Below are 21,585 nucleotides of genomic sequence, written 5' to 3' on the forward strand. Positions count from 1 at the left end.
GCTTATGAGATTAGTAAATGCATCTTACAGGGTCTGGTGACCTATAAGAAATTTATCTGAAGGAACCAGCTGGTCTTCATTTTGCTTTCACAAGCTTCAACATTTGTGCCATGGCAGTCCTCACCATCCAAGCCATGCTCGCTGCTACCATGGGGAAGAAGGTATAGGAAGGAGCCTTAAGTCCAATACCACCAGTTTCATGAACCGTTATTCACCTTCAATCATCTCTGAACCAATGTGGTTAACTTCACTCAACACACTAAACAGACTCTGCACTTACTCACTTTCAAGGGTTCTACAATTTGTGTTCTTACACTATTTATTTATTTTGGTATTTGCACAGGTTGTCTTCTTTTGCTCATTGCTTGTTTGTCATTATTTGTTTGTGTATAGTTTTTCATTGATTCTACTGCATTTCTTTGTTTTACTCCACCCACAAGAAAGTGAATCTTAGTGTGACACATGCATACTTTGAACTTTACACTTTGAAAAAAGATCTTTAAGTTTGCTATTTTATCCTTTGAACACACACTCAGTGGTTACTTTATTAGATTGAGGAGTATACTTGATAAAGTAGCCACAGGAGCGGAACCTGAAATGGTTTTCTGCTGCTGTAGGTCATTCACTTCAAGGTTCGATGTAATGTGCTTTCCAAGATGCTCTTCTGTGCACTATGGTAGCACATGATTATTTGAGTTACTGATACCTTCCTGTCAACATGAACCAACTTGGCCATTCTCCTCTGAAGTTTCTCATTAGCAAGCTGTTTTTGTCCACAGGTCTGCTGTTCACTGGATGATTTTTTGCACCATTCACTATAAACTTTAGAGACTGTGTAAAAATTCCAGGAGATCAGCAATTTCTGAGATATTCAAACCACCCCATCTGGCACCAACAATCATTCTATGGTCAAAGTAACTTGGACCACATTTCTTCCCCATTTCGATGTTTGGGCTGAGTAACGATTGAACCTCTTGACCATGTTTGCATGCTTTTATGCATTGAATTTCTGCTGTATGTTTGGCTGATTATATATTTGCATTAATGAGCAGGTGTACCTAATAAAGTGGCGATTGGGTGAAGGTCTTCTTTCACTTTTGTTTCACATGGCTTCTAACATCAAGTATGTTTGATTTCTGACTATTCATAGGGCTAATGAAATGTCATCATCCTTAAATGTTACCTCAGATTTTCTCTCCGGTTGATGCCTGATTTCATAAGTATCTCTGGCTTTCTCTATTTCGGATTTCCAGCATCTGCTGCATTTGTTTTCTTTTTTGATTAAGTGCAGTATAGATTAGATGTATTATCAAAACAGTCAAGTGAATGGCATAAGTGGGGAACTTCACATGTAGTTGTATAAAGTTATACAAAATTTCCTTTAGAGTATGTGATAAAGGAGTGCAAAACCAACAGTGTACAACTCTGCATTTTAAAAGCATGAAAAACTGAGGGCTAAAAGATTATAAAAATACTAAATTCATTACTTTATACTATCACAGTGGAGAAAATCTCTTTTCAGAGGCTATTTGTTTATATTTTGATCACTGCCTGTTTGTTGGTGGTCTTTCATAATTTAGAATTGATAATTTAGAAACTTAAATTTGTAAACACTTTTATTGTAGAGAATATTTCTAATGGGGTTTGGTTTGAATGGCAATTTTATTGAGTTATTTAGATCTCTATTAGATGCTAACTTTGCCCATGCTCACTTATTGCTTAATAAATGGTTCAGGCAATCAAAATTCTAACAACTTGAATTAGAAACATAGAAAGTAGGTGCAGGAGTAGGCCATTCGGCCCTTCAAGCCTGCACCGCCATTCCGTATGATCATGGCTGATCATCCAACTCAGAACCCTGTACCTGCTTTCTCTCCATACCCCCTGATCCCTTTAGCCACAAGGGCCATATCTAAGTTCCTCTTAAATATAGCCAATGAACTGGCCTCAACTGTTTCCTGTGGCAGAGAATTCCACAGATTCACCACTCTGTGTGAAGTTTTTCCTCATCTCAGTCCTAAAAGACTTCCCCTTTATCCTTAAACTGTGACCCCTCGTTCTGGACTTCCCCAACATCGGAAACAATCTTCCTGCATCTAGCCTGTCCAATCCCTTTAGAATTTTATACATTTCAATAAGATCCCCCCTCAATCTTCTAAATTCCAGTGAGTATAAGCCTAGTCGATCCAGTCTTTCTTCATATGAAAGTCCTGTGTTACGAACCCCATAACTGGGTCACTTACCAGCAAAGATAGAGAGGTCCGTTGAAGTCTGATGGTACTATTCTTAACAGTATTTATTGATAAAGATGCACAAAAATAATATCAATGCAAACATACAGATAATATACGTCGTCAATACTAAATCTAAAAGTGCGGGTATAATAATAATCAATAAGAAATAGCTATCGTTGTCTAGGGGATAATGTATTTTCCAATGGAAATATAAAAGTCACTGTTAGTTCATTGAAGCTGCAGCATTTTGGATTGAGAGAAAGACGGGTTAAACTTGCCCAGTCCTTTTATGATGCCAATCCTTCGAGAGTCTTTGGGAGCTGGTTTCCCCGTTGTTAGCTAAAAGCCGCTCTTCCGTGGTAAAAGCCACCGGTTACGGGGCAAATGGAACCGAACGCACTTGGCCTCCTCCCATCGGCTTTCGCTGTTACGGGATCGTTAGCGTTTCTTCTGTTGCGTCTGAAGGGGCTGTTCCCACAGACCCTCTTTTATCCTGACTCACAGGGTCTCAGATGTCAATCAGGTTGGGGGTGATGCAATCCCTCCCTCAACCAGCCCACTTTGCCTGAGGGCTTCCACGGAGCACAGCATTGTAATACACAAGACCATCTCCAAGAGACAATGGCCGTTTCCTGTAGCTTTATATCACCGGGGGGGGGGTTCAAGACAATCCGCACTTCTCTCTCTCATTTCCTGGGTCTCCTGACCTAAATCAATAGTGATCTTGCGATTCTCACAAAGGAGGGGGCTACCCCGCACCCTTCGGCCCCTCAGAGCTCTGGTACATTCATAACACCCCCTTTCTTCAAAGCGTTTTCACCAGCGGTGAAAATGAAATAGTACAGAGTCTTACAGGATTTTAGAATCTAACACAATGCAAAAGCTTTTCCTTTTCACTATAGAGTAATATAGTTATACATTCAATTCAGCATCTAAACAGTGTCACTTCCTTTAATATCAGGTACTAGAGAGTACCCCAGTGGCTGTACCCCTTGACAATAAGTACTCATGTTTGAGTACTGTTGGGGGGGACAGCCTACCTGGAGGAAGTGACAGTGGCCGGGCCTCCAGCACAGAGGACGGCCCTGTAGCTCAGAAGGGTAGGGATAGAAGAAAGAGGACCATAGTAGTAGGGGACTCGATAGTCAGGGGTTCAGACAGGCGGTTCTGTGGAGGTGATAGGGAGTCCCGGATGGTAGTTTGCCTGCCTGGTGCCAGGGTTCGGGACGTTTCTGATCGTGTCCAAGATATCCTGAAGTGGGAGGGTGAGGAGCCAGAAGTCGTGGTACATGTAGGTACCAATGACATAGGTAGGAAAGGGGAAGTATAAAGGGGAAGGAAAGGTAGGAAACAAGAGTATAAGGAGTTAGGAAGGCAATTAAGAAGAAGGACCGCAAAGGTAGTAATCTCGGGATTACTGCCTGTGCCACGTGACAGTGAGAGTAGGAATGGAATTAGGTGGAGGTTGAATGCGTGGCTGAGGGATTGGAGCAGGGGGCAGGGATTCAAGTTTCTGGATCATTGGGACCTCTTCTGGGGCAGGCGTGACCTGTTCAAGAAGGACGGGTTACACTTGAATCCTGGGGGGACCAATATCCTAGCGGGGAGGTTTGCTAGGGCTATAGGGCAGACTTTAAACTAGTAGGATGGGGGGGGGGGGGCGGGAATCAATTTGAGGAAAGTATGGGAGAGGAGGTTAGTTCACCAGTAGAGCAAGTAAGTAGACAGTGTGTGAGGGAGGAAAGGCAGGTGATGGAGAAGGGATGCGCTCAGCCAGAAGATGTAGGGGAGAAGAAAGAAAAGGATAATAAATTTGAATGCATTGTTAGGGATGAAAAGAGAGGAGGAGGTGGAGAGTATCTTAAATGTATCTATTTTAATGCTAGGAGCATTGTAAGAAAGGTGGATGTACTTAAAGCGTGGATTGATACCTGGAATTATGATGTTGTAGCTATTAGTGAAACATGGTTGCAGGAAGGGTGTGATTGGCAACTAAATATTCCTGGATTTAGTTGCTTCAGGTGTGATAGAGTAGGAGGGGCCAGAGGAGGAGGTGTTGCATTGCTTGTCCGAGAAAATCTTATGGCAGTGCCTTGGAAGGATAGATTAGAGAGCTCCTCTAGGTAGGCTATTTGTGTGGAATTGAGGAATGGGAAAGATGTCGTAACACTGATAGGAGTGTATTATAGGCCACCTAATGGGGAGCGTGAGTTGGAAGAGCAAATGTGTAAGGAGATAGCAGATATTTGTAGTAAACACAAGGTGGTGATTGTGGGAGATTTTAATTTTCCACACGTAGATTGGGAAGCTCATTCTGTAAAAGGGCTGGATGGTTTAGAGTTTGTGAAATGTGTGCAGGATAGTTTTTTGCAACAATACATAGAAGTATCGACTAGAGATGGGGCAGTGTTGGATCTCCTGTTAGGGAATGCGATAGGTCAGCTGACAGATGTATGTGTTGGGGAGCACCTCGGGTCCAGTGATCACAATAGCATTAGCCTCAATATAATTATGGAGAAGGACAGGACTGGACCTAGAGTTGAGATTTTTGATTGGAGAAAGGCTAACTTTGAGGAGATGCGAAGGGATTTAGAGAGAGTGGATTGGTTCAAGTTGTTAAATGGGAAGGATGTAATAGAGAAATGGAGGTCATTTAAGGGTGAAATTATGAGGGTACAGAATCTTTATGTTCCTGTTAGGTTGAAAGGAAAGGTTAAAGGTTTGAAAGCACCATGGTTTTCAAGGGATATTAGAAACTTGGTTCGGAAAAAGAGGGATGTCTACAATAGATATAGGCAGCATGGAGTAAAGGAATTGCTCGAGGAATATAAAGAATGTAAAAGGAATCTTAAGAAAGAGATTAGAAAAGCTAAAAGAAGATACGAGGTTGGTTTGGCAAAGAAGGTGAAAGTAAATCCGAAATGTTTCTACAGTTATATTAAAAGCAAGAGGATAGTGAGGGATAAAATTGGTCCCTTAGAGAACCAGGGTGGTCAGCTATGTGTGGAGCCGAGGGAGATGGGAGAGATTTTGAACGATTTCTTCTCTTCGGTATTCACTAAGGAGAAGGATATTGAATTGAGTAAGGTGTGGGAAACAAGTAAGGAAGTTATGGAACCTATGACAATTAAAGAGGTGGAAGTACTGGCGCTTTTAAGAAATTTAAAAGTGGATAAATCTCCAGGTCCTGACAGGATATTCCCCAGGACCTTGAGGGAAGTTTGTGTAGAGATAGCAGGAGCTCTGATGGAGATCTTTTCAGATGTCATTAGAAACGGGGATTGTGCCGGAGGATTGGCGTATTGCTCATGTGGTTCCATTGTTTAAAAAGGGTTCTAGAAGTAAGCCTAGCAATTATAGACCTGTCAGTTTGACATCAGTGGTGGATAAATTAATGGAAATTATTCTTAGAGATAGTATTTATAATTATCTGGATAGACAGGATCTGATTAGGAGTAGCCAGCATGGATTTGTGCGTGGAAGGTCATGTTTGTCAAACCTTATTGAATTTTTTGAAGAAGTTACGAGGAATGTTGACAAGGGTAAGGCAGTGGATGTAGTCTATATGGACTTCAGCAAGGCCTTTAACAAAGTTCCACATGGAAGGTTAGTTAAGAAGGTTCAGTTGTTAGGTATTAATGCTGGAGTAATAAAATGGATTCAACAGTGGCTAGATGGGAGATGCCAGAGAGTAGTGGTGGATAATTGTTTATCGGGATGGAGGCCAGTGACTAGCAGGGTGCCTCAGGGATCTGTTTTGGGCCCAATGTTGTTTGTAATATACATAAATGATCTGGATGATGGGGTGGTAAATTGGATTAGTAAGTATGTCGATGATACTAAGGTAGAAGGTGTTGTGGATAATGAGGTGGGTTTTCAAAGCTTGCAGGGAGATTTATGCCGGTTAGAAGAATGGGCTGAACGTTGGCAGATGGAGTTTAATGCTGAGAAGTGTGAGGTTCTACATTTTGGCAGGAATAATCCAAATAGAACATACAGGGTAAATGGTAGGGCATTGAGGAATGCAGTGGAACAGAGAGATCTAGGAATAACAGTGCATAATTCCCTGAAGGTGGACTCTCATGTAGATAGGGTGGTGAAGAAGGCTTTTGGAACACTGGCCTTTATAAATCAGAGCATTGAGTACAGAAGTTGGGATGTAATGTTAAAATTGTACAATGCATTGGTAAGGCCAAATTTGGAATATTGTGTACAGTTCTGGTCACCGAATTATAGGAAAGATATCAATAAATTAGAGAGAGTGCAGAGACGATTTACTAGGATGTTACCTGGGTTTCAGCACTTAAGTTACAGAGAAAGGTTGAACAAGTTAGGTCTCTATTCATTGGAGCGTAGAAGGTTGAGGGGGGATTTGATCGAGGTATTTAAAATTTTGAGAGGGATAGATAGAGTTGACGTGAATAGGCTGTTTCCATTGAGAGTAGGGGAGATTCAAACAAGAGGACATGATTTGAGAGATAGGGGGCAAAAGTTTAAGGGAAACACGAGGGGGTATTTCTTTACTCAGAGAGTGATAGCTGTGTGGAATGAGCTTCCTGTAGAAGTAGTAGAGGCCAGTTCAGTTGTGTCATTTAAGGTAAAATTGGATAGGTATATGAACAGGAAAGGAGTGGAGGGTTATGGGCTGAGTGCGGGTAGGTGGGACTAGGTGAGATTAAGAGTTCGGCACGGACTAGGAGGGCCGAGATGGCCTGTTTCCATGCTGTGATTGTTATATGGTTATATCTTAACATCTTGTACCTTACTAAAGTCTTGTAGCATCAGACTTCAATTTAATAACCACCTATTTTTATTTCTTTCCTTCAGCAAACAAAAACTAAGGAGTTGTGATCTTAGCTTACGTGTATCTACAAAAGTTCATGCAGATACTAATCTTTCTGTTGCTTTCAAACTTAACAGGCAGGCTTCCATGGGGTTGTCTTTATTATTCACATGCTTTGTCGAAATCCCGTAAAACCGGCTTTTGCTATTTAAAAATGGCGTCCCCATTAACTGTCGCCTCTTTTCCGGTTAGTTCCCACGTGGGGAGCTTGGGTACCCTGGCGAAATAGGCTCTCGCCTGCTTCTTTCATAGGAGTTATTTTATTAACACCGTGTCCCAAACTTAGACCATCTTCGGAATTGCCACCCAATTCTTTAATTTTACACAAGTTGCTAGCCCTCTCTTCAGGACCCTTCAGGCTATTAGTTTTTAGTTCGAACTCTTTGTTCAAGCAGCATTTCAAATTCTGCCTTTTCACCCCACACTCTGGAATAACAATATCACGGGGGGCCCCGTCATCTTCCAACTCAATCTGTAAGCGATCCGCAGGCGTTAAATTTTCTTCATTCGATTTGGGAACTACATATTTCCCGTTTCCTTCAACAATAATATTTATCTCCCCACGTTTGATATCCGCATTAATTTATAACACACCTTCGAGCACAAACACCTGGGAACTCTCACTTCCCACTATGACCAAGGTTAACCTTTTCTTCACTGAACCAAGTCTATCTGACCCACAAGGATGGCCTTCCTTTTCAACTGAATCAAATACCTCAGACTTTTTCTGAGCTCCATTACTAGGTTCAGTACCACGTGCATCCACATCTTGGACACACTCAAACGGGACATTTGCCTCTTTCAGGCTTTCAATACCCGTGCCCGGTCCAAATTCTAAATTCCCCTGATTTTCCCAGCTACTCTCTGGGCAACTCCCTTCCGGAGTAAACTCAACCCCACGGGCTGAAACAACCTCATCTGCCAACCCAGCAGACCCCTTCAAGGTAAGGGCACCCTTTTCATCTAGGAATGCCCTCATTTCATTATCGGGAACACCTCTAGTATTTTCAACTTCTTCAAACAGTTCTGCCAACCCAGACAGATCATCCAGGTCCAACCCTGGACCTTTTAATAGCTCTAGCTGTTTCTCATCTTTATCTTCTGCCTCTAGAACTTTTCTCCTCGCTAAGGGCAGGTCTACCTCCTCTCCCTTACCCTCTTTCACTTTACTACTCTTAGTTTTACCACCCTGTAAACCCTTGTGGTACAGGATCGGTAAAAACATCTCGGCCAAATCGGAACTGGCCGGATTTAAACTGCTCCCTTTCTCAGCTGCCTTTCTCGACATGCTGCGAGTGACCGCGCATGCGGGATAGATCTTGGAATCTAGGGGCGGGGTCGCAACACTCACTGGCTGGCTTGTCAACGTCATTGCTGACCAAACCTTACCACCGGCTAAATCGTTACCAAGAAGGACGTCCGCGTCAGTTCTCGGGAATTCTGATTGCACCCCTATTTCAACTGGTCCAGACACCAGCTCACAATCCATAATGACCTTATGTAAGGGCACCATTTCTGTCCCTCTGCTTATTCCTTTCACAGCTACCATTCCCATCTTGCGACCAAAATCTAGTACCTTACTGCTGATCAACAATAGCTCAGTCCCCGTATCTCTCCAGATCCGTACTGGAACTGGTGTGTCTCCCTCCCTCACAGACACGGTTTCGTTTGAGAGACAAGTCTCAGACCCTTCTCGTACTCTGTCTACCCGGGGCTCTCTTGTCGATTTACTGATTACCACGGCACATCCGATAGAGACTGCTGCTTTCCCTTTTCCTGTCTCTTTCCTTGGAGCAAAGCACCTAGATGCAATATGCCCCTCTCCACAATTAAAACAGGTCAAGCCCGGAAATCTCTGGCCGTCTGGTCTTTCCCCCTCAACCTTACCACTAGCTCCCGGCGGGACCTCTGCCTCAGCCGGCGGGCTTTCTCAATCGTTCCCACAGTCTCTCTGGGAACTTTTATTCGAGGAAAACTTTGTCTTGTGGGTTACGGCACATTCATCTGCGAACCTAGCAAATTCTGAGATGGACTTATTCAGCTTCTCATTCAAATACATCCGGATATCCTCCGAAACACAACCTTTAAATTCCTCAATCAGAATTAACTCCCTGAGACGCCAATAATCCTCCTCCACTATCTCTGCTGTGCACCAACGGTCCAAGAGCACACCCTTCTCATAGGCAAACTTGGTATACATCTGATTCCACCCTTTCTTTAAAGTTCTGAACTTCTGTCTATACGCCTCAGGATCTAGCTCATAACTCCGGAGAATGGCCGCCTTTACTTTGTCATAGCTCTCCTCCTCTTCCTCCTCCATGGTCAACGTCGTATATGCCCGCTGTGCCTTCCCTTTTAACACACTTTGTAACAGCGCCACCCACTGATCTCTGGGCCACTTCTGATTCACTGCCACCTTTTCAAAAAGCAAGAAATAACTATCAACATCTGTCTCCTCGAACGGAGGTACTAACCTCAACTCTCGACTAACATTAAACCGCTCCTCTCGGTCTGACCCTTGATCTCTTCGCCCTTGCCTTAACTTCTCCATCTCCAAGTCATGTTTCCTTTGTTTCTCTGCCTCCCCATACTCTCTCTCCTTCTCTTTCTCAGCTGCTTCCAGCTGTTTTAACTGAATTTCATGCTCTCTTTGTTTCTGAGCTCTTTCCTGCTCCCGTTTCACCTCGAACTCCTTTAGCTGGAGCGCATGCTCCCTCTCTCTCTCGGCTCTTTCATTCTCCTTCTCAGCTGCTTCCAGCTGCTTTACCTTAATTGCATGTTCCAACCTTAATTTCTCCAACTCTAACTGAGCCGTCCTACTAGCTGGTACCTTTTCAGGAATATTTTCCAATACCTCAGCAGCAAACACATTCTTCCCAATATAATACTGAGTTATTGCCCTTCGCACCTCCTGCTTTTTCACTGACAACCTCACCTCTGCGAGGATTAACCCCTTCGCCAAATTTATCAAGTCTGATTTGGTGGCCGCCTCTAGTGCCTCCAGAGTCGGGTTTTCTATAAATTCACCCACGTCCATCTTTGCTGGTTTCCTGTCTGGCTACCCGCATAACCAGATCCAAGTTTGGACTTACAAGCCTGATTCACTGGCCCTCCAATTTGGTATCAAATCCCCAGATGAGAATCCCAAGTTGTTATGAACCCCGTAACTGGGTCACTTCCCAGCAAAGATAGAGAGGTCCGTTGAAGTCTGATTTTTAACAGTATTTATTGATAAAGATACACAAAAATAATATCAAAGCAAACATACAGATAATATACGTCGTCAATACTAAATCTAAAAGCACGGGTATAATAATAATCAATAAGAAATAGCTCTATCGTTGTCTAGAGAATAATGTATTGTCCAATGGAAATATAAAAGTCACTGTTAGTTCGTTCATGCTGCAGCGTTTTGGCTTGAGAGAAAGACAGGTTAAACTTGCCCAGTCCTTTTATGATGCCAATCCTTCGAGAGTCTTTGGTAGTTGGTTTCCCCGTTGTTAGCTAAAAGCCACCGGTTCCAGGGCAAATGGAACCGAACGCATGTGGCCTCCTCCCATCGGCTTCCACTATTACGGGATCGCTAGCGTTTCTTCTGGTGCGTCTGAGGGGATGTTCCCACCGACCCTCTTTTATCTTGACTCACAGGGTCTCAGATGTCAATCAGGTTGGGGGTGATGCAATCCCTCCACCAACCAGCCCACTTTGCCTGAGGGCTTCCACGTAGCACAGTATTGCAATACACAAGTTCGTCTTCAAGAGACAATGGCCGTTTCCCGTAGCTTTATATTGCCGGGGGGGGGGTCAAGGTATTCCGCACGTCTCTCTCTCATTTCCTGGGTCTCCTGACCCAAATCAATAGTGATCTTGCGATTCTCACAAAGGAGGGGGCTACCCCGCACCCTTCGGCCCCTCAGAGCTGTGGTACATTCATAACACCTGCCATCCCAGGAATCAATCTGGTGAACCTTCTCTGTACTCCCTCTATGGCAAGAATGTCTTTCCTCAGATTAGGGGACCAAAACTGCACACAATATTCTAGGTGCAGTCTCACCAAGGCCTTGTACAACTGCAGTAGAACCTCCCTGCTCCTGTATGCAAATCCTTCTGCTATGAATGCCAACATAACATTTGCCTTTTTCACCGCCTGCTGTACCTGCATGCCCACCTTCAATGACTGGTGTACAATGAAACCCAGGTCTCGTTGCATCTCCCCTTTTCCTAATCGGCCACCATTCAGATAATAATCTGTTTCCCTGTTTTTGCAACCAAAGTGGATAACCTCACATTTATCCACATTAAATTGCATCTGCCATGAAATTGCCCACTCACCTAACCTATCTAAGTCACCCTCCATCCTCTTAGCATCCTCCTCACAGCTAACATTGCCACCCAGCTTTGTGTCATCCACAAACTTGGAGATGCTGCATTTAATTCCCTCATCTAAATCATTAATATATATTGTAAGCAACTGGGGTCCCAGCACTGAGCCTTGCGGTACCCAACTAGTCACTGCCTGCCATTCTGAAAAGGTCCCATTTACTCCCACTCTTTGCTTCCTGTCTGCCAACCAATTCTCTATCCACATCAATACCATACCCCCAATACCGTGTGCTTTAAGTTTGCACACTAATCTCCTATGTGGGACCTTGTCAAAAGCCTTTTGAAAATCTAAATATACCACATCCACTGGCTCTCCCCTATCCACTCTACTAGTTACATCTTCAAAAAATTCTATAAGATTCGTCAGACATGATTTTCCTTTCACAAATCCATGCTGACTTTGTCTGATGATTTCACCTCTTTCCAAATGTGCTGTTATCACATCTTTGATAACCGACTCTAGCATTTTCCCCACCACCGATGTCAGACTAACCGGTCTATAATTCCCCGGTTTCTCTCCCTCCTTTTTTAAAAAGTGGGGTTACATTAGCCACCCTCCAATCCTCAGGAACTAATCCAGAATCTAAGGAGTTTTGAAAAATTATCACTAATGCATCCACTATTTCCTGGGCTAATTCCTTAAGCACTCTGGGATGCAGACCATCTGGCCCTGGGGATTTATCTGCCTTTAATCCCTTCAATTTACCTAACACCACTTCCTTACTAACATATATTTCCCTCAGTTCCTCCATCTCACTAGACCCTCGGTCCCTTACTATTTCCGGAAGATTATTTATGTCCTCCTCAGTGAAGACAGAACCAAAGTAGTTATTCAATTGGTCTGCCATGCCTTTGTTCCCTATGATCAATTCACCTGTTTCTGACTGTAAAGGACCTACATTTGTCTTGACCAATCTTTTTCTTTTCGCGTATCTATAAAAGCTTTTACAGTCAGTTTTTATGTTCCCTGCCAGTTTTCTCTCATAATCTTTTTTCCCTTTCCTAATTAAGCCCTTTGTCCTCCTCTGCTGGTCTCTGAATTTCTCCCAGTCCTCAGGTGTGCCGCTTTTTTTGGCTAATTTATATGTTTCTTCTTTGGACTTGATACTATCCTTAATTTCCCTTGTTAGCCACGGGTGCACTACCTTCCCTGGTTTATTCTTTTGCCAAACTGGGATTGTTGTAGTTCATCCATGTGATCCTTAAATGCTTGCCATTGCATATCCACCGTCAACCCTTTAAGTATCATTTGCCAGTCTATCTTAGCTAATTCACGTCTCATACCTTCAAAGTTACCCTTTAAGTTCAGAACCTTTGTTTCTGAATTAACTATGTCACTCTCCATCTTAATGAAGAATTCCACCATATTATGGTCACTCTTACCCAATTAAATTTCTAAGGAAATTAAGATTGCTCCATTTTGATCTTTAGTATGTTTCAGTGAGTCATTCTCCTACAGCGATGTGTTACCTACTTACCTATGTAGAAAGTCAAACTTTCAGGGATCAACACTAGAGCCACTCCTCAAAATATATGTTCACAAATTTGACTTGAGAATCAAAAACATAATTTCAAAACTTTTCAGATAACAGAGTGGAGAGAAGAGTGTATAATTAGTATAGATGAGAATATAATCATCTTCAGGAAGACAATAGCCTTGCAGAATAGGCACATAATTGACAATTGAATTTCAACAAAAATCAAGTGGGCAAATCTGTCATTTTAAAATGAACAAGATTGCCACTCTTAATTATCTGCAACCTGTTTGATAATTAGCCTAACAAGGAAACAATTTATTTTTGTTCTTATATAGAACTGAGCAACAAAGAAATGAAGCCCTCATTAATGCTGAGGAGCTTACTGAAGCTTTCAAACGGTACAAGGAAAAGACTGCTGAAAAAATTACTATGGTAAGGAGGGCAGTAGAGTTAGTTTTTGACTGTAAGCATAAAATACGTGGGAATGCTCGATCTTTTATTTTTTTTGTCATAGTTTCAAGCTAATGAAGAGAATTGGCAAAACAGCTTGGAACACTGTGGCAAGGACAAAGAAGAGTTATACGAGAAATATATCACCTTCGAAAAAGAATTAGAAAAAAAGAATGAAGAAATCAGGTTAATCTTTCAACAGTATATTTCAGCAGTTTCACTATTCTTCCAAGTATGGTGGTAATGTTTACAGTTCAAAATGTGATTGTAGCTAATATCGCACTAGAGTACCTAATTATCTTACATTCTCCTTTTCTTTTTCTTGCACAAACCCCCTTGCAGTGTTTTCTGTCTCTTACATGTGCTCTGCATCGCTCGTGATCCATCGTTCTCTTGCTTGCGCTCTTTCTCTTTCCTACAGGCAACCTCTTTACAATACTTGTCTTGTGTGTACATTTCTTCTCTTTCCTGCATCCACACCACCATCTATCCTATGTGTTCCTTCTCTCCTGTGCACACCCTCCCTTTACCTTGCAGACCTTCTGTCTCTTCCCCCTACCGTCTTCTGTTGAAAATTTCATCTTACACTAGTTTAGTTAATATAGAGAAGTGCAAGCTTAACCAGATGTTCTGTGCATTCTTGAACAAGTTTTTTTGAAGTGGATATTATTTCCTTTAATTCTTTTTTAATCATAGCTTGAAATAATTCTGCACAGCAGAGCAACATTAAAATTATTACTAAGTTGTTTATTAAGTGTGGAAAGGCATATGACCCATTCCCATTTATACTGGTATATTTTAAAAATTTGTTATGTACATAGGCTTTTAAAGCAACAGAACTACGATCTGAAGGTGATTCAAAGGGACGTGGAGGCTAAAAGTTCAGGGTTCTATTCAGTTTTATCTGATGCGAACGAGAAGATTCAAATGTTGGAAAATGAACTGGCTAATAAAGAGACGATTTTGAAAGATCAGGAAGGCCTGAGACTAGAGAATGCGGAACTAAGATTACTCACAGCTTCCCAAAATGAAAAGTTGCTTCAGTTCAGTAAAGAGCTTGAGAGCACTAAATTGGAGGTGAAGAACTTGGAGTCACTTCTGCAACTGCATCGGACAGTAAATAAAGAGGTAAACTAGAGTAAATGTTGAAGTAATCAATGAAAAACATTTTTTAACATTGTGACAGCTATTTCTTTTTGTTCCCAAGTAGATTCAAATCCTTTCAAGACACGAATAACACTGATACCGCAAAAGATTTAATTTACAGTCCACAATATATTAATTGGTTTCTTCCTTTTCAAGACCTGGGACTAAGATTACCGTTTGTACAAAATTATTTGATTATCAAGAAGTGTTTTTGACTTATTTTAGTGGTAGAATTCTTGCCCCATGATTCAGAAGGTCCCCTCTTCAGAGTCTTGGAATATATAGGCTCAGCGGTAATTCGGTACATTATAAACAGAATGCAACATTGTTAGATATATCATTTTTGATATTGCATGTTTAACTGAGGCTTTCCCCAGCACAATGAAAAGCTCTATGCTGATCATGTGATAATTTATGCAACTATCATCTAGCATTAACAGATTTTCCAGCAAGATGTAACAAGTATTGTTTTGAAGATTTTATTTTGTTGTCACCTGTCAGTTTCTGTTTATTAGCTCCGCACCTTTGCATTTCTCATTCAATTCCTCTGCTCTTTCACACTGATTATGCTTGTTTTTCTTCACATCATCTTTAGCAGACAAAAGTGTATTAACTCTTGTCAGTTAAATAATCTTTCTTATTGTAAGGTTCTTATTAATACCTAACTGCTTATTGATTGTAATCATCCATTTACTGATTTTCAAGTATTTTCAATTCAAGCCTCATTGTTTTATTTTCACATTGATAATATTTAATGAATTACAATTCATACCTATATCATATCCAAGACCAACAAATAATAGAATGTTACCAAAGAAGTAGGTGTTACTTTGAGGTCCAAAATTACACATGTTGTTTTTAGTATAGAGAGCCAGATGCTGATTAAATGGTATGCTAAGAAATGAATTAATATTGCAGGGAATGAAGCTCCAGTCTGTAGTGACCTGCTGTTCAAAGCATATTGTTTATCAATTCAGGAATATAATTTAAACATGCAGTCCTTCAATTCTAATTCCTTCTGTTTCAGAGTGAAAGTGGTGTATTCAGTGCAGGGATAATAAACTGCAGTGATGTCTTTAAAATGAGAAAGGAAAATGAAATGAAAGGCTCCAAATTAAGTGCTGATTCCCTTTCTGCAGACCCAAGGTATTTTTTAAACTACATTGATCATTGTAATATGTTATTTTAATAGACATAATAATTCTGATCAACCTTTAAAAATGAATGTATACCCATTTTTTAAAAAGCTAAATCATGATAACTCAGATTTTTTTTAAAAAGTTAATATTCTGAGATGTTGGTATTTGAGCCTGACTTAATTTCAGTTTTGTTTTTGTTTGTTATTTCTGGGGTATAAGCACCATTGATAAGGTCAGCTTTCATTGTCCATCGCTAAGTGCCATTAGGAAGATGATAGTGAGCTGCCTACTTGAACTGCTGCAACCTCTCTTGTGGAGGTACTCTGGGTAGGAAGTGCAATGATGTAGCAATGAAGGCGTGGTCCATATTTCCAAATCAAGGTGTGTGACTTGAAGGGGAGCTTGCAAGATGGTGGTGTTCTTCTCGTGCTACCCTTTTGTGTCTTGGTGGTGGCAGCTACACATCTGAGAAGTGCTGTCAGAATAGCCAGGATGAATAACTGCAGTGCATTTTATAGATGGTACATGCTGCAGTTGCTGTGTGCCAGTAGTGAAGGATGTTGATGTTTAACGTGGTTCAGGTAGTTTCAGTGAAGTGGGCTGCTTTGCCTTGGATGGAGTCAAGGAAGAAAGTTCTTGGCGGTGCGCTCAGGCAAGAAAGTGGTAAGAATTCCATTATGCTCCTGATGTGCCTTATAGATAGGACAAAGGCACCAGTGTGCCTGGAGGAGAGTTCCAGGATACCCAGGCAGCAACTTGTTGTAGTCACAGTGTTCATGTGGCTGATGCAGTTGAGCCACTTGGTAGCCCTGCCCATGTACCTTCCATCATGCTGTTGATGATTGAGAGTGGTAGTAAGCAAATGGAATTTGTCCTGCTTTTTGTAAATAGGCAACTTGGCAACTTGGAAATTGGCAACTTTCCATATGTTCAGGCAGATTCCAGTACTTTGACTATATTGGGGTAGTATTGCATCTGGTACTAGAATTCATGTCTTTAGTACTAGTTACTGTTCTTCAAGTGTCTTCAAAATGTATATAAATTTATGTTCTATAGCCAATGTGTGTATGGTATAATCTCTATTAATAACTTTGTATATTGGCCAAATGTTTTTGTAAACAAGAAAACCTTCATTCTCTATTGAACCAGTAAGCAGCAGTGGAGAATGTGACCAATTAAAAGTACAGAGTTCATTCAGATTAAAATCAAGGAGCTACACACTGGAGCAGTTTTGTTTTTGTAACCTTATTAGTTACATCAAACGATTCTACACAAGATATCCACTGGATTTTTTTTCAGTAAATATAAGTCTTCCACTCTGGATCTATCCAAAATGCTGCCTTAGATTCAAACTTTAAGGACAATTCATTTAAGAATATCTGAACTGTGTGGAAGTGGCAAAGCCAGTAAGGATACTGCACAAAGTGACACTATAATTGAATCCCTCCTTAGTAGGCTCCACATGGGTTATTGTTCTATAAATGGATTTTCTGATTAATAATATAAAACGTCTGGCTTTAAATTACGATGTAGCAACTTAACAATTAGATTCAAAGAGGGTGAAGCCAGTAAAGATTTTTAAGCCACTGGAACTTCTCATAGACCACAAAGAAGATGTGGATTAACAGTATGTCTTATCTGAGTTCTCTCTTGGTGCGTTTCTCTCTGTGTCTCTGTCTGGGTCTCTGTGTGTGTGTCTCTCAGTCTCTGCGTCTCTTGTCTGTCTCGGGCTCTATGTCTGTTTGCACATAGTCTTTTGCACATTGGTTGTCTGCCTAGTAATTGCGGTCTTTCATTGATTCTGTTTTGGTTATTGGATTTATTGAGTATGTCTGCAAGAAAATGAATCTTAGGGTTGTATGTGGTAACATAACATGTATGTACTTTGATAATAAATTTGCTTTGAACTTAAGGAATCCCAGACATTAAAAAAATTATTTTGCACTGTTGCTCCATCTAGTGTCTAGAGTACTCAACTTCAGTGAATGTTGGAGAAGAGTATCTGTAACTCCTTCCGAGTATCCTTCTGGAAATGGCAGCAAGACTGTTATAAGCATATAATAGAGCTGAATGCCATGATCCACATTACCAAGTGGAATATATCAGAGTTTGCAGCAAAGAAAATGTTAGGGACTATATTTGTGACAGAAAATTGAAACAATTATTTTTCACTCCCATGATCCAGGCAGCTCTCAAGGCCAGTAGTCATTCCTCAAATCTGGCTGTCCATGTGAATTGCTTTTGAAGCTTTGCGTTTTGTCTGATCATTCTACTTCTGTGATGTTGGAACAAGTTTAGAATCATGGGTAATATATGGTCAAATATAGTTTATAGCTTTGAAGAAAACTTGAAGGTCCTGACGTTCCCCAGTGCTGTTTGACTTCTTCATCTTTGGTTATAAAAGTTACCATTTTTGGGAGGTGCTATTGATGAAGTGCAGTTGAGTTGCTGCAGTGGGTCTTGGAGATGATTCACAGGGCAGACTTGGTGTGCCAGTGTGGAGGAGTGAATGGCACAGTTGGCTGCTGGGGTGTCAGTTAGGTCGGCTGCTTTGTTGTTGTTTGTGTTCAGCCTCGACAGTGTTGTTGAAGCTGCACTCATTCAGTTAAGTTGAAAATATTCCATAATGTATCTGATTATGACAAAAAAAATTCTGAAGAGTTAGGAGTGAGCTGATAGACAAAGAATGTTCAGTGTTAGACCATCTCCACCCTCTGAACCTTAATACTTAATACTTAGACTGGAGCTTGTGCACTGCCCCCCTTTCTGAAGCCAATTACCAGCTCATGTTTATCACCAGGTCATTACTTCCTTCCATCATAATATCACCGACAGTATTATGCATTATACTCGTAAGTTTGACCTAACCAAAATTTTATTGGTTTAACATAATATGCTTTTCATCCACTAGAAGGGAATATCTTTATGTATACACCTACACTAGCTGCTTTTGAAACTTCATCCTTAGACTCCTTGTTTCTCTATTACACTTGGCTTTTTATTCTGCCTGCCTAAGGCAGTAATTCACAGATGCTTACGATGAAATTCATGCACCATTTATATACTCATTCTTCAAGTTTGGTACTATTTTATAATTATTTTCCTCAGTAAAATCTATTTTTCCAATTTAGTGGAAATTTTATTTTCATATTTCTGATTCTCGAGTCCAAATCATTTATGAGTATACTGGCAGCAGTGGTCTTAATACTGATCTTTGCAATGCAGCACTTTCTATATTCTCTTAGCAAGTTTGAGTAAATGCCTTAGTTCAGTATGGTGAAGTAAAAATATGGTCAGAAAGTTGTTTGTTTGACCCCATGTATTTGCTTTATGGCATATTTGACAAAAGTTGTTCTCCTTTAGACTGAAATTAGGAATGAAAGATGGTGAAATTCAGAAGCTGGAATCTAGTCTGATCAACAGCAAAGTCTCAAAGCCGCAATATTCTAATGTTTTTGATGTAAGTGGAGATTCACTGGATAGAATGAGCCCAGATCTATCCTCAAGCAGAAAAAGGAATGGTAAGTTTTATCTAGCTTGGAAAATAAAAGCAAAGCTAAGAAGTTAATCACAGGATTGTAATAAAATACATAAAAGCACTATAGACATAGTTTGTCTTCAGTTTTCAGCAAAATGGCAGTGTGATTTTTGTGAAGCAAAAATCCATATTTTAAGGAATTAACTGATGGTATAAAATAGTGGATGTTTATTTTAGGTTTCTCAAAAGTATTTGTACAGTAGCATTTAACAGGTGTGTGAGATAAGGGATCCCCAAGTTGAGATAAGGTGAAATGATGTAATCAGGTCATTGGTTAAATGACTGAAACCTATAAGAATAAACAGGTTTTTTTCATTGACAGACACTTCAGAATCAGAATCAGGTTTATTATCACTGGCAAGTGATGTGAAATTTGTTAACTTAGCAGCAACAGTTCTATGCAATACATTATCTAGCAGAGAGAGAAAAATACTAAATAAAATAAAACATAATAAATAAACAAGTAAATCAATTATGTATACTGAATAGATTTCTTTTAAAAACGTGCAAAAACAGAAATACTGTTTTAAAAAAAAAGTGAGGTAGTGTCCAAAGCTTCAAAGTCCATTTAGGAGTCGGATGTCAGAGGGGAAGAAATAGTTCCTGAATCGCTGAGTGTGTGTCTTCAGGCTTCTGTATCTCCTACCTGATGGTAACAGTGAGAAATGTGCTTGCCCTGGGTGCTGGAGGTCCTTAATAATGGACGCTGCCTTTCTGAGACACTGCTCCCTAAAAATATCCCAGGTACTTTGTAGGCTAGTACCCAAGATGGAGCTGACTAGAATTACAACCTTCTGCAGCTTCTTTCAGTCCTGTGCAGTAGCCCCTCCATACCAGACAGTGAAGAAGCCTTTGAGTGTTTTTGTTAACTGCCTTTGAATGCAGTTTTTGAGTGTATTTGTTGACATGCCACATCTCTTTAAACTCCTAATAAAGTATAGCTGTTGTCTTCCCTTCTTTATAACTACTTTGATATGTTGGGACCAGGTTAGATCCTCAGAGATCTTGACACCCAGGAACTTGAAGCTGCTCACTCCACTCCGGTCCCTCTATGAGGATTGGTATGTGTTCTTTCATCTTACCCTTCTTGAAGTCCACAATCAGCTTATTTGTCTTACCGACGTTGAGTGCCAGGTTGTTGCTGTGGCACCATTCCACTAGTTGGCATATTTCACTCCTGTGCGCCCTGTCATCACTACCTGAGATTCTACCAACAATGGTTGTATCGTCAGCAAATTTATGAATGGCATTTGAGCTATGCCTAGCCACACAGTCACGTGTATATAGAGAGTAGAGCAGTGGACTAAGCACACACCTCTGAGGTGCGCTAGTGTTGATCTTCAGCGAGGAGGATATGTTATCAGCAATCCGCACAGACTGTGGTTTTCCGGTTTGGAAGTCAAGGATCCAATTGCAGAGGGAGGTACAGAGGCCCAGGTTCTGCAACTTCTCAATCAGGATTGTGGGAACGATGGTATTAAATGCTGAGCTATAGTGGATGAACAGCATCCTGACACAGGTGTTTGTGTTGTCTAGATGGTCTAAAGCAGTGATCCCTAACCACCAGGCTGCGGACCGGTACTGGGCCGCGAAGCATGTGTTACTGGGCCGCGAGGAAACGATATGATTTAGCGATATGAAACGATTTGAGTCAGCTGCACCTTTCCTTATTCCCTGTCACACCCACTGTTGAACTTGAACGCACGCGAGGTCATCAGTCAGTCTTTAACCTACAACTACTCGATGAGTAAGAAAACAAACGTCGCTTGAGGGTTTCTTTGGAAGAGGTGGTAGGGGACATAAAAGGTCTAACGATGATGATAACGCAGAGACAGCTGAGGTCGAGACTGCAAAAAAAAAGCTTCCTTCAGCAGAAAATACAATGTCGTACATAAAATATGGCTTTAATGCATCTGGTGACTCGCACGCTCCAAGCCCGTGGAACCAAGCTGTCGAATGAGGCAATGAAGCCCTCAAAACTGCTTCGGCACCTTGAGTCCAAGCACCCTGCATTTAAGACAAACCCGTTGAGTTTTTTGAGCGGAAAAAACGTGAACAAGTGGGACAGAAGCAAGTGCTGAGAGCCATCACCTCCAGAAATGCTGCTGCTCTGAGAGTGTCATACTAGGTTGCTAGCCATATTGTTAAGGCTAAGAAGCTTTTCACTGTTGGTGAAGAATTTATTCTGCCTGCTGCCAAGGACATGTGCTGTGAACTGTTGGGAGAAGCGGCAGCTAACAAGATGGCACAGGTTTCTCTTTCAGCTACCACAGGTTCAAGGAAAATCAATAGCGGAGGACATCAAAGCACAGCTATTGGAATGGCTTAATAAGGCACCATGGTATGCTGTCCAGGTTGACGAGTCTACTGATGT

General features: G+C 41.1%; 1 protein-coding gene across 7 annotated transcripts in view; it reads left to right on the forward strand.

Moving 5' to 3' along the window:
* Positions 1 to 21,585, forward strand: part of ccdc18 (coiled-coil domain containing 18) — a 124,454-nt gene that overhangs the window by 26,913 nt on the left and 75,956 nt on the right. For all 7 annotated transcript variants that reach the window (XM_059983902.1, XM_059983905.1, XM_059983903.1 and 4 more), the window contains 5 exons: positions 13,274 to 13,370; positions 13,453 to 13,574; positions 14,210 to 14,516; positions 15,562 to 15,680; positions 19,037 to 19,194. In XM_059983902.1, the coding sequence (XP_059839885.1) occupies positions 13,274 to 13,370; positions 13,453 to 13,574; positions 14,210 to 14,516; positions 15,562 to 15,680; positions 19,037 to 19,194 (803 nt within the window). The remainder of the gene's footprint in view (positions 1 to 13,273; positions 13,371 to 13,452; positions 13,575 to 14,209; positions 14,517 to 15,561; positions 15,681 to 19,036; positions 19,195 to 21,585) is intronic.

Source organism: Hypanus sabinus, chromosome 11 (assembly GCF_030144855.1).
Source record: "Hypanus sabinus isolate sHypSab1 chromosome 11, sHypSab1.hap1, whole genome shotgun sequence".
NCBI lineage: Eukaryota > Metazoa > Chordata > Chondrichthyes > Myliobatiformes > Dasyatidae > Hypanus > Hypanus sabinus.